The following is a 12,892-nucleotide window of genomic DNA, read 5'->3' as shown; positions in this document are numbered from 1 at the left end:
CATCCAAATTCAGGCTAGACAGAGCTTTAACGAGCTCAGCTCCTTTACTTTATCAAAAGAAGGTTGAGTGATGGTTTGATTACATCCGTAAGTGCCTTAACAGGACTTTTATTTTTTTTTTTTTAGTACAGTGGAAAAAAATGTGTAAGTAGATGCCAGTTCAAGAAGCTGAAGCCAGGTTAATTTAAATCTGATACTTTCTTTAAAGCCATAAAGTGTAATGAAAAATTGAGAAGAATATGAAGGGATGTGGAAGATCCTCAGTCTCTGTTCAGACTTCTAAATCAGTACTGGCTGTTGGTCTGGACGGGTTGGTTTAGTTAAACACAAGTTCGTGGGTTCAACAGAGGAGTAACTCAGAGAAAAGTAATGGCCTGTGACATACAGACTAGAGTCAAACTCCCTAACTTTACTGTATTTATCGTTATTATTTTATACACGGCTCATGAGTGTTCAGTTTTCTACATAAAAAGTGTATCCATCTACAAACAGTTACTGCTTTAAAGATCAAATTCCAGTTTAATTCAATCTCTTGGAAGGTTAGATTTGATTTTAGTGGATATTTTTTTTATTGCACATTAAACTCTAGAAATTTACAGACACTTCATATGTTTTCTGGGTTGCTGATGGAGCACACACAAGCCTCAAAAGGCAATACCAGATTCAGAAAAGTACTTGATTTCTGGGAAGAAAACTAAGCAGTCCTGGATGTGGAAATATTCCATTCTTCATCACAGCAGGTCTCTGACAGTGGCATGCAAGAACACGGGGCAGAAGTAAATCCTGAGAGCATCACAAGTAGGAATGAATTTAAATTGTTAAACTCCAAAAATCTCTGTGACTTCTCAACCTTTGTGCTGTCTGCTAAGATTGCCACTGACATGTCACCAAAGGCAATAATGGGGATGCCTGTCCCACACGAACAGGAACAAGGGCACCTCAGGAGGTCTTCCTCCTTACTCGCAGGCTATGTGCTTCTGAAATGGATGGTTTCAAACACCAAGAGACTGTATCATAGTACCACTCCCCTGAGCTGTCTACTCTTCCCACCAGAAGCCTAGCCGGTGTCCAGGCAAATAACCACTTCTCCCATTACCCTGCACAACAGAGTCCTTCCTCAAGGGGCAGGTGTCCCTGGATGCTGCACGGTGGACCCGGGGGAAAACAGAGAGATGGAGGCAATTTCCTGAGTGCCCAAAGGCATTGGAGGATGCAACTCTGCAGATCAGAGCAATGGGAAACAGCACCAGAACAAAACTGCAACCAGGTCTCTGTAGCACCAAAACCCTTGATATTATAGCCATGGAGAAGTGCAATGAAAACATGGGAAGGATATCCAAATTGTGACCTATTAAATTACTGGTATGGATTACTGTCAAGGCGATGTATTCAACAGGGTACACTGTGCTTCAGCTAAAGGTAGAAACCTCATTTTCATGCTCTAATCCCTCCACCCACTTCTTCTATTATCACCAGGATTGATACCCCCTCAAGGAAAAAAGTTCCCATGTGCAACTAGTTATATATGCTTAATAACTTGCACTTATTAAAGATAAAAAGGATCAGAATTATAGGCTTAGCAAGGATTAGCAAGCATAAGTGCGTATTTCTGCAACTACCACACTTTTTATAGCCCTGTCACACTCCAAGATAGAGTTGTATCATTATATAGAGTTATATAACCATAAAGAGTTATATCACTGGAAGCAGTACAGCATTGTCCCAGACAGTCTTGATTATCAAAGTCTGGTTGTACCAAGTGAAGAAAAACCTTTAGGATACTGCTGTGCTGTCTCCTGGTCCCATCTGTTAACAGCACACTGTCCTGAGTTGTAGAAACCTCATCAGCACATCATTGCATCCTAATCCAGTCTTCCACCAGTATTCACAGGAACTTCCCAACCACTTCCAGCTGCAGAAAAGTCTGATATTTCACTCCAAAGAGACTCAAGACAACCAGTGAGAATCCCAGGCAAATAAACTTTCAAGTTTACCTGGAGGCCACATTTTTTCTTCACTGGTGATAACAAAGGAAATAAAACCATCGTATAACTGGGTGGTGTTTCACTATTATCCCAAAAATGCCAGTCTTTTTTCCATCCTTAAGCTTTCAGTTTAGTATAATCTACAGCACTCTTGGCTTCAAATGGTGTTAAAATTTTAAGTGGCCCAGTTTGCCCTCCTAATAGTTAGGGCCCAGAAAAGTGGCTTCATTTCTTTTCTGGCAAATAAACATAAGATTATTACCACTGTGTGTCTTTGGAGGGACTGAATGCCTTCAGATGCTTTTGAGACAGAATAAAAGCACAGCGAGCTGATAAAAGCATCCAACTGTGACCCTACAATGGTACAAACATAAAAGAGAAGATTCTCTGGGTTTTATTCTCTGGAAGAAAATACCTTCATGTGCTTGTACCGGCCTTCCACCTCTGCTGTGTAAGGCATTCAGGCAGGACGCCTGGAGAGCTGGCCCTCCACCACCACAGGTACGACCTGGTACCGAATCCAGGTCAGACACGTGTTTGTGTCACCGAAGAGGAACAGGAAAAGCAAAGAAAGACCGGAGAAAACACAGCACAGCTCCTTCAGTGGAAAATAAGGCTTTGTCCCAGTGACCACCAGGTGCAGCCAGCAGCTCCTGCAACACCTCCTGCCCCACCACTGGCTCTCAATTTCTGCTTCCACACCAGGCTGCTACAAACCATAAAGCAAATCAACAGAGGGATGTTCTCCCTTCTCTCTGCACCTGCACAACTGTCGGTGGCATCTCCATCCAGGCACACACCAAGCACGTGGCTGATGTCTCCTTTCATTATCATGGCTTTCACTGCTTCTGCCTGAGATGCTGGTTTTGCAGACTTGCATGGTTAGACAGTTTTAAAGTACTTTTCCAGTTAAGAGGATACAACAGTACTTCTTGGTCACTGTAGCTGCTTGTTATACCCAAGCTAACATATTGCTTGGGTCTTTGAGTCTTGTTTGCACTTCTTGTACCTCTTCAGAGCTGTATGCACACTGTTGGCAAGGTGGGGAGAGAGTCAGGAGGAATCCAGGCACTTAACAGCTCTACATCAATGGGATTAACAGAATAACAAATAAAATTCTCTGTGTTTTACAGCAATGTATCATAGGTTTCCTGCACATCACTCAACAATAACAGATACCAGCACGGGTAACAAGTAAACATGCCAGTCAGATCTTTAGTGTCACCCTGCCTATCCCCTCCCCAAACACAAGGCTTTTGATTGATCTTTGACAGTGTATTTTATCTGAGGAGGATAAATATTCCTTTTCTCCAGTCTTGCTTTGTAAGCTTCAGCAGCCTTCTGGACTAAAACAAAATCACAGCCTCCTGGGTGACCTGGGAAAATTTTTCACCGCTTTTGCTCCCTCCTGCAAGCAAAGCCCCCTCTGCCTGCTCCTCCTGCTTTCTGACAGCATTAATGCAGCCAACAGTGAGCACACAGGTAAGCAAACACATACACCATCTGTCACGGAGCCCCAGCCCTCTCTAGCTCCCCTCGCTCCCACGGGGCCAGTCCCCGTGATGCCAACTAGATTTTTGATACCAAGCCTCTCAGCAAGCATGTTTCTGAGCCCATGTTGGGCAAAAATCCCACTCCTCCCTTGCAACATGCTTTGCAGTATGAAAAATATATTCTTTTATTTTAATGCCCTCTTTTCACACACGTGACAAGCTCCCCAATACTTCTGGGCAGATCTGAGTCCCCTGTGCAAAGCCGGCACAAGATGCCAACAGCGTCACAGCCACCGCAAGTGGGCCCAGCAAACACAACCATCTCTTTACAGAAGCCAGGACACGCAGACATCCTGCAGCCTAGCTACACCCATCGTTATGATTTAAATACCAAACCCTTGTACCTCGTAGGAACGTGATATACTGCAGCTTCACAACAAAGCTGCATACTTTCAAACAGTGCAGAATACATCAGTATGGAGAGATTATTGCATAATGGCATCAATATTTTATTTCTGCTGAATTTTTTATCTCAAATTTACTGCTCCCATAAGTAATAGACAGTAACTCATCTACACCATAGTTACTTATGTATTATGTATTGCATGGGCCTGGCAGAATTTCTGAAGAAAAAAAATCTTTTTTTTTTCTTTTTTAAATAGCCCTTTCAATGATAAATCCCAGCAGTATTTTACTGAAATGCTTTCTACAAAAGTTTAAAAATTCTCCCCTAAATTCTAATATCTATGTTTACCAATCTCATAATTCAAGAAGCAAGTGGCCTGACAGCTTCTAAGCACATTGTAATGTTATCTGCAAGGACAATGAATTATGCATGTCTCATAGCACTACGTCTGACAAAACAGTGCTCTGATCCCAGTGCAGTGGGATCCTGCAGATCCACCCAGTTGAGATGCAGAGAATAATGCAACAGTGCTGTTATTCCATCCTTGTAGTAAAATGCTGCTAATATTTGGTTATGTGGTTTTTTTTTTCTTACTATTTTATCAATATAAAAAAACAAACTCAGATTTACACAAAAGGAAAAGGAAAAACATCAGGTCAATGGTTTGTAATTATGGAGCTTGCTGGATGTATTGATCAATGTTAATCCATGCTCTAATCAAAGCATCCTGAGGAAATTCTTAAGACTCCAGTCATATGCCTTGAAGAGAGATATGGCTGGTTTTTTGGTTTGTTTTTTTGCTTTAAGTATGACTTCGACAGAAGTAAGTACTCCTTAAACATGCAGTCAAACCTCTCTCGGCTGCTGACAACAATATTTTGTGGTGTTCACAGTTAATACTTGGCATTGTAACTAACAGTTCCCTTCACCGGAGGACAGCAGTACATGCATTACTCACTTTCCAGCTGTTGCTCTTTCCCATAGGAACAGGTATTGTTCCTGTAGTGGATGTCAGGAGGATCCTGCTCCTCCTCAGATGGGGAGAGGGCGAGCTCAGCTCCCCCAGCACATCCCTCCATCCCCAAAGTACAAATCTCCTAGGCTGTGAATCCAAAGGAACATTTGCAGGACACCAGCTGAATTGTAGAGGCAGAGAGGCTTATGGTGGCTGAGAAGGTTCTCCTACATCACGATCTTACAACTTCACAGATAATACTCTGGAGGCAAAAAAAATCTCGTATTTGATGTCAGCCCAAAGAGAGGCCTTTCATTTTATTTGAAGTCTGCCTTTATAAATCTACTTGTCATTTATCCAAGCACATAAGTGTTATCTATATCATCAGAAAGTAGTTTAAATCCTGTTTGCATTCAAATGACACCGAGTTTTATTCTACACAAGATGGCTTAGAGGGCACATTGCTCTCAGTGACAAATCAAGCCTTCTCCAAGCAGGAACAGAAAAACAGAGCAAGGAATAAATTACCACAAGGCAACTTCCTACAGAAGATGGATATGGATCCCATAGGATAGATGCCTTTCTTTATGGAAACATGCATTATTTTACCCAAAGCAATATACATGTGAACCTGACACCAAAGACATCCTACAACCAAAGGCGAGGATGCTACTGGATCCTTTCCCTACCAATTCTCCCTGTGTAGCACAGGTCATCAGGTGATGAGAGCATTGCACACCTCAGCAAACACCACCAGCAGCAGCTGCTAAATACAAGGCAGAACATCCACTGCCATGCAGACATCACTGCTGGCCAGTAAGAAGAGACCCAGCTGGGCTGTTCTTTCCCATCTCATCTCCAAGAAAGAGAAACGGAGTAAAGACCAACACCTCAGCACAAAGGAGCTGAAATTAGTTTTGATAAATAAAAGACACTAGTCCTGCAGAAGAAAGGTCTCCCAATACAATGCAGTATTATAATGACTGAAAACCATGCTATTTTTAGCAAACATCAGCTGTAGTGAAGAAGTAGTGATATTACAAAGGAAAACGAAGGTTTGTTGCTCTGACAAAGCATTGTAAGGGAATATTCCGCTCATAGTTCTTTATTTTTTAATCAATAATTTGGAAAAGTGGCATCAAAATTCCGACGAAACATTTCCTAATAGCAAGATCACAGCCATGACATCTCCCTGTCACTGGACTCAGCTTGAATATACGATTTATCATTTACAAGAAAATATTAGTATATTTCATATTTACCTTTTGTTGAATCATCTTCAATTGGTTGCTTGAACAAAGTGATATCCTTAAAAGTGCACAGGAACAAAACCACTTTTTCATGCTCATTTCTTATAGGAGCAATTTGCATGTAGAACCAAACTGGGGTTCCTGGAGCAGAGAAAAAGGTGACGCTGGAGTGTGGTGCAACACAACCCTTCCACAGCCCATACACAGAATATTTCATACATCATATGATACACACATCTTTCAGGAGCACATCGAGGTATTTCCACACGTCCCAGACCTTTAATTTCACTTACTCAAGAGGAAACAACATTCTTATTTTTTACAGATTCATTAAAATGGGGAAATGCTACCAAACGGACAAGCTGATAACCGGAAAGAGAACACCCTGAGATAACTGTATTACTCTTCCCCTCTTGCTCTTGGTTTTACCATCATGTCTCACTAACCTGGTATCTGCAGGGTAGTCAGGTGAGAAAAAATAGACTGAGGATTTCTTTGAATCCTTCTTCACATAATATGGAGCTATCAAAACCAAAATTGCTAGACTGTACTGTCAAATGCTCCAAATTTGATGCTACTCTGTTATTTAAGAGGGCCTGAACTAATTCAGACATAAAATTTAAATGTCCTATCTGGACAAATATGGAGATAGGATTTCCTGTTGTGTTTCAGGTCATACCCTCCATTTCCTCGTTGTCTTGCCGAGTGGAACAAATTTGCAATGCGTTTATCTATACTTAGGTTTTGAACTAAATAGAAAATAATTTTCAGATTATACCATTCATCAAATGAACAGCCAGAAAACTGCTTACAGTGTCGGAGTGGTTAGAATGGTTTTATGGTAAAGCCTCACTGCCCACAGAGGGCTCCTGCAAGTGCTCAGGAGCTAAAATCTGGGCTTTCTACCGAGACATTGAAACAAGCTGCTCACCCACTGCTATCCCAGGGCACAGCTGGCCCCTCCAAATCTCCTCTAACACACCGCATCTGGGAGCTGTGCCAGGGATGGATGCCCAGAGGGGAACGAAACCCATTTGGAGCAGGGCTACTGTAGGGAAGGTCAAAATCCACAGGGGTTCATGGCAAAACTCAGCAGTGCTCTGCTGGAATTAAAGCAGTAACTCACTGAAAGTGAACTGGAGAGGTGGGGGAGATGGGGGACTGCTTTCAGTGGTAATTCCAGAGCCATTATGCTGATCACTTGATTATCTCAATTCCCAGTTGCTAACCCAAGATAAAAGGCTCTTTTCAGAACTTCTAAGAAAGAGTGCTGCAGCTCTCAAGAGTGATACTGTGCTTTCACTTGTACCTGGCAACTCATCAGCACCCTTTGAAAAGCTCCACAAGTAAGTAGGCAAAATAACCTGTACAACAGCCCTGAGAAAAATCAGAGAGAGGCAAGGTGGACAGTGCTGTAGAAACAGCAATCTGGACAGGGGCTCAAAAGCAGGCAAAGAGGTTTCCTGAGTATTACCCACACATTTATGCATGTCTACGTGGGTGCTAAATAGCTGGGTGGGTAGAGCTGAGGACCGTATGTGAGGGAATGCAGTAAAGCAGCAGAAATTCATAGCAAACTTGCAGGTCTGAACCTGAAATCGGCTAACTGGGTTAGAGTGCCAAGGGAGCGTGTGAAGCCAGCAGCCACATGGATGCTGCTTGGTAACAACAGCTCTTAAACTTCACCCCTGGGCTGAAAGAAAGGAGGATGGGAAAGCAACCTGAAAATCTCAAGATCTAAATTTGCTGAAAGCATAAAGGAATGAGCAAGAAAGAAAAGGTTGCGATAAAATAACAAAAATACCCAGCACCTCTGGAGCTACAGCTTGGAGATGTGGGTGGAAGTGTGCTCTGCAAGCTCCATGCAGGAGAGAAGCAGCATGCAGGGTGATAACCGCTAGCCTTTCTACAGAATAACTCCACATTTTTCACAAGTATATTCATACCAACAGACACTATTCTTCATTTCCTTATCTGCTCCAATATTCAGCCTGGATGATAAGCATGCAGTTTCTATAAGAAGCTTCTTTCACAAGTACCAGCGTATGACAAATGGAAGCAAACCCAAGGCAAACCAGCTGCTGAACTGGAGCCAAAAGGTGAGGCTGTTAATGTTAGCAAGAGGCTGAAGTGCTGGGCTTCAGGTGATGGAGATGAAAGCTGGCAACATGTTATGGATGGGAACTGGCTCAAGACTGAAAAGAAAAATGAGTACTTTTCCATGAAGTCCTTCTATAATCCTGCGTATCTTGCAGAAAGTACAGACTCGGAGATCTGGGCAAAGGTGAAGATTTTATAAAGGCAACTGCAGCTCAATAAATCTATGAAACACCATCAAGCTCAAGCGGGCAATCCACAGCCCAAAGCAAAAAAAGCAACTGGCTAGTTACAGAACAGTGACAAAGACAAGGCTTTCCTCTTTTTAATATTTAAATAAAATGGAAAGAAATTTAGTTTAGGACCGGCCCATACCAAGCAGGAGCTACCAGCCCATTTAAAAAGGGAAGCCAAGGTAGGGAAAATCCCTGAGTCTCTGGGATCTTCTGCAATCACCTGGACATCAGGGGGTGCTGAGCACTACCACCCACAAAGATACACAACAAAGGTCTGCCCCAGGAAGCCTCCCCACTGCGAGGGTGTGCGCAGGTCACCTGTACAGGATCAGGGGAGAGAGGCAGGAAATCCAGAGAACATCCGCCTGCTGAGGGACCAAAAGGAGGGCTAAGGTTTGGAGGGCTATCACGGGCACCTGCAGGAACAGCTGGACTTCAGAGGCACTCTTACTTCTCTTTTTAATTAGCGTTTACTGAAATGCTTTGAAGCAGGCAGAATTGGAGAAATCTGAAGACAATCCCTATTGTTTAAATGCACATACAGGTAAATTTAGGCAAGAAAGGGGAAGTGGAAATAAAGCATAAGCGTATGAGTACTTTTCCAGACGCTGAGGTATCCTGAATGCTCTCTTCAAAGTCATGAAGGGTTTATGCGAGCTTGCAGTGAGAAGGGGCAGTCAAGTATAGTCAGCATCTCCCCCAGGGCTCACCAGTGCTTACCGCAGGCACACATCGCTGCTGCTGGGAGTAACCACTCACAAATCAGGGTGTGCGTTCTCACCTGCAGACATTTGGGGATGTTTCCTGAGGGGAAATTTCATTCAGAATTTCTTTTCACTTAACCCAGTCAAGATTTCCTTCAGGAATACAACTCCTCAAAATTATTTTTTTTTGGAAGGAGGGATTCAGACCTGAGACACCAGGAAACACCTACTAGCTTTGGCAATCTGAACAGTTGTCCTGAAACATAAGCTCTTTCCTTGATCAGTGGTGAGCAAAATACCCATTTCTTCTCCACAATTTGCTCCAAAATTTACCCCTATGTCAAAATGAACATCTTAGTCTATTAAGTACTTATATAGAGAATCATTAAGGTTGGAAAAGCCCTCCAAGATCATCTGGTCCAACCACCCCCTACCACCAATGTCACCCACTAAACCGTGTCCCTAAACACCACGTCCAGCCTTTCATTGAACACCCCAGGGATGGTGACTCCACCACCTCCCTGGGCAACCCGTTCCAATGCCTGACTGCTCCTTCAGGGAAAAAAATTCTCCTAATTTCCAACCTGAAATATATATATGTACCCATATACTTATAGTATAGAGTTATAATAATATATTACATTTAATACATATAGTATAATAAAACACATTATATATAATATGGTATAATACATAATATGTATATGCACTATATATAATGTTTATAGCATACTATAATATATAATAAATATGCATTATCACTCCCAACATCATAAACTAATATATACATACTGTTTTTCTTGTAGAGGAGAATTTCAAAGCAGTTTGACTCGTAGTTGTCGAAAGTCTGTCTGACTTTTTCAATGGTCTTCTTGTCTGTCAGTTCACCATACATAAAACTGAAAAAGAAAAAAACATTTTTCTCTTTTTGCTAGACAAGCAACAGCTTGTTACAGTCGCCTTAGACTGCATAACCATCGGGGATGCTATTCACAGTCATTTACCAAAGTTTAACTATGATTTACACTTCATTTAAATATTCCGAATGTCACAAGGCTGTTATGAAACCTACAATAGTAATAACCATGGCTGCCTTTTTTCTGTAAAGTAGATGTATTTGCTGTCATCTAACGTTTCATTAAGTGCTTTTCTGAACATATCTTTAAGGGCATATTGTTAGAAAAAGAGCTGATATCCTATAAAGCCATTATTGCCACAGCTGCAGGCCATGAGAATATTGCTGTGAAAATGGAGAATATTAAGCAAAACCTCCAAAAACTCCCAAATTTCATTCAATCCTCCTGAAAAGGCTGCTGGAGGAAGAACAGAACTTGCTACAGGTAAGGGCTGTTGGTTGAATCAATGGATGCAAATCTAATCTTGCCAAGATGCATCTGACAAGATATTCTGAATCCTTCTTCTCAAAAAGCAATTAGAATTGAGGTAGGATTTAACCAGTGAGAACTAATAACTGGAATCCTCTGAAAAATCACACAGAAAGCAAGTGAATGAGTTGGCCCACTGTGCACTACCACCAAAGATAACCAATTTCACCCTCATTTTCCTTACTGTATGTCACATTTCTTTGATACCTCACTGAAAATATGGAAAACATTAAAACACTTTTGAAGACTCGTCCCTTTCCAGACAGAGATTACAAAAGGCTGATTTTAACTCCACTATTTCTTGCTGCTTGACCATCTCATCACCTTTGCACTCTTTTCCAGGTCAGACTTTCAGCTGGTGCAAGTGAACCCAACACCCCGAGCTTATTTTTGAAAGCCTTTGTAAGAAAACAGCCAGGCTTTTCTCGTCATTCTTCCCTGGATTAAAAATAGGTGAAGACTGCCCTGTGCAAATTCCCAATTATAGAACCGAAGGAAAATGGAGCAAGGGATAAAAGCTTTCAGACACTTGGACGAATACACTTTTAATTGATCAGGCTTCTCCCCCAACCCGTTTTCTTTGTTCACGAACAGTGTGAGCTCCAGCTGAAACCTACAACAGACAACCCTGAGAATATGAAAGTGAAAAAGAAAAGCTATCGGTGCCTCCGTGGTTTAAATCCAGCTTCTCTTTTATCGATCCACAGACCTCCAAAGGTTCAATAAACATTTATTTTACGTCTACTGTTCTGAAAGAAACAATAAAACAGCACAGTGGTTAGTGACTTGGCAAGCATTAAAATACTCAATGAAGGCTGGGCGGTGAATCTTTCCTTTAAACAAGTGACCGAGGGAGGCGATGGGGCTGCTCCCAAAATAAGGTGCTGGCCAGGCAGGCACAGGCCGTGGGACCAGTCACAGCACTTGCATGTCTCATCGGGCACTTTGCTGCTCATTTTCAAATGGCCTGCCTTTCTTTCCCTATAGCCTTTTCTACATTTACACGTGAGCTGACAACAAACAAAAATTTGAATGCTGTTTTTTTAATCTAACCCTTTTTTTTAGTGCACTGATGAGGTAAAGCAGACTGCTCAAGTCTGCAAGACAAAATAAGAGCTGATGTTTTAGTTATTCAATTCAATTGAACTCTCTTTTTGTGGTCCTGAGACTTAAAAACAATGCTTCTCTTAGTCCTGAAGGAAAAAATAATTAAAATTTGTTAAAGTGCATGACTTTACATGGCTTATAATACAGAAAGTCATCATTAATTAGCATTAAAATGACAAACCGTACTCAACAGTGGTTGACTATAGCAGTTAGCTCTGCTGAATACAATCAATAAGCTTTACGCTTTAAAGTCAGCTTACTAGTGCAGTAAACCTGTAAAACTCAAATCTTGCATTATTTTCACATATAAACAGACATTTTAAAGGCTTGTGGAAGGATACAAATGTTTTTCAGGGGGCGATTTTTACTAGCAGGCACCAAAGGGACCTCCAAGCCACTCACTGTATAAGTTATATAAGATCTCTGCTTATCACAGGTTTAATTTAATTTAGTCTGTCCTATTTTGTACACATGGAGGGACTCCTACTTCTTCAGTCAATCACTCTGTCTTTTTCTGCCTCATGTTTTTGTTATTTATTGCTTGTCAAGTGCCTTCAGTGCAAACTGTACAAGACATAAATATCAAAACCAGCCTGCTACTGGGGATCTTACTACCTAGAAAATAGACTTATCAAAGAGAAACAAGACTTACTGAAACACGCAGAGAAAGGCACAATCTTAGATAATTTCCCCATCCCTGCAACAGGCTATTCGTCATTTCAGACGCCTGTGCTCCTGCGTCCTTCTGAAAGCACTCCTTGGCACAGAAAAGCCACATCTAAAGCTTTGCATCACTCTCTCCTGTCCTTTGACAGGATCCAAAAAAGTGCCACCACAGCAGCTCCGGGTCTGCAACACGTGCCAGAGAAGTGTTTGTGGCTGTTTGTGAGGCTTTAACCAGGTTAGGGGGCAGATAAAGCACAGAAGGCATACAATCCCACATCCAGTTAACAGCTCTGTTTATCCAAAAGCGTTGGATGGAAAGGCATCAGTTACAACTGACCAGCTACCCAGGAGGAACAGCAAATGCTGATCTACGTGCCAGTAGCTCCAAAACTTTGCAAGCACAGCAGCGGGCACCCCTTCGAGGCAGCACAGGGCAGCTCCCTGGGTCCCACTGGCATGCAGCAAGACTCCTTTGCACAGCTTTGGCAGTGCAAAGGGGTCTTCTCGTACAGGAAAGTATCGTCACAGAGTTAACATCCTGGTACCAAATTTAACTTGTCTCAAGTCTAGCACTCTGTACCCACCACGCAAAACACCATTTCGTTGAG

At 42.0% G+C, this 12,892-nt stretch overlaps 1 protein-coding gene across 2 annotated transcripts in view; it reads right to left on the bottom strand.

Moving 5' to 3' along the window:
- Positions 1-12,892, bottom strand: part of KCNH5 (potassium voltage-gated channel subfamily H member 5) — a 154,157-nt gene that overhangs the window by 125,865 nt on the left and 15,400 nt on the right. For both annotated transcript variants that reach the window (XM_013183072.3, XM_048066139.2), the window contains exons 3-4: positions 9,919-10,025; positions 6,102-6,230 (exon numbers count right to left, since the gene is read on the bottom strand). In XM_013183072.3, the coding sequence (XP_013038526.2) occupies positions 6,102-6,230; positions 9,919-10,025 (236 nt within the window). The remainder of the gene's footprint in view (positions 1-6,101; positions 6,231-9,918; positions 10,026-12,892) is intronic.

The sequence above is a fragment of the Anser cygnoides genome, chromosome 5 (assembly GCF_040182565.1).
Source record: "Anser cygnoides isolate HZ-2024a breed goose chromosome 5, Taihu_goose_T2T_genome, whole genome shotgun sequence".
Taxonomy (NCBI): Eukaryota; Metazoa; Chordata; class Aves; order Anseriformes; family Anatidae; genus Anser; species Anser cygnoides.
The sequence above is the reverse complement of the archived record's forward strand: the minus strand, read 5'-3'. Positions and strand labels throughout refer to the sequence as shown.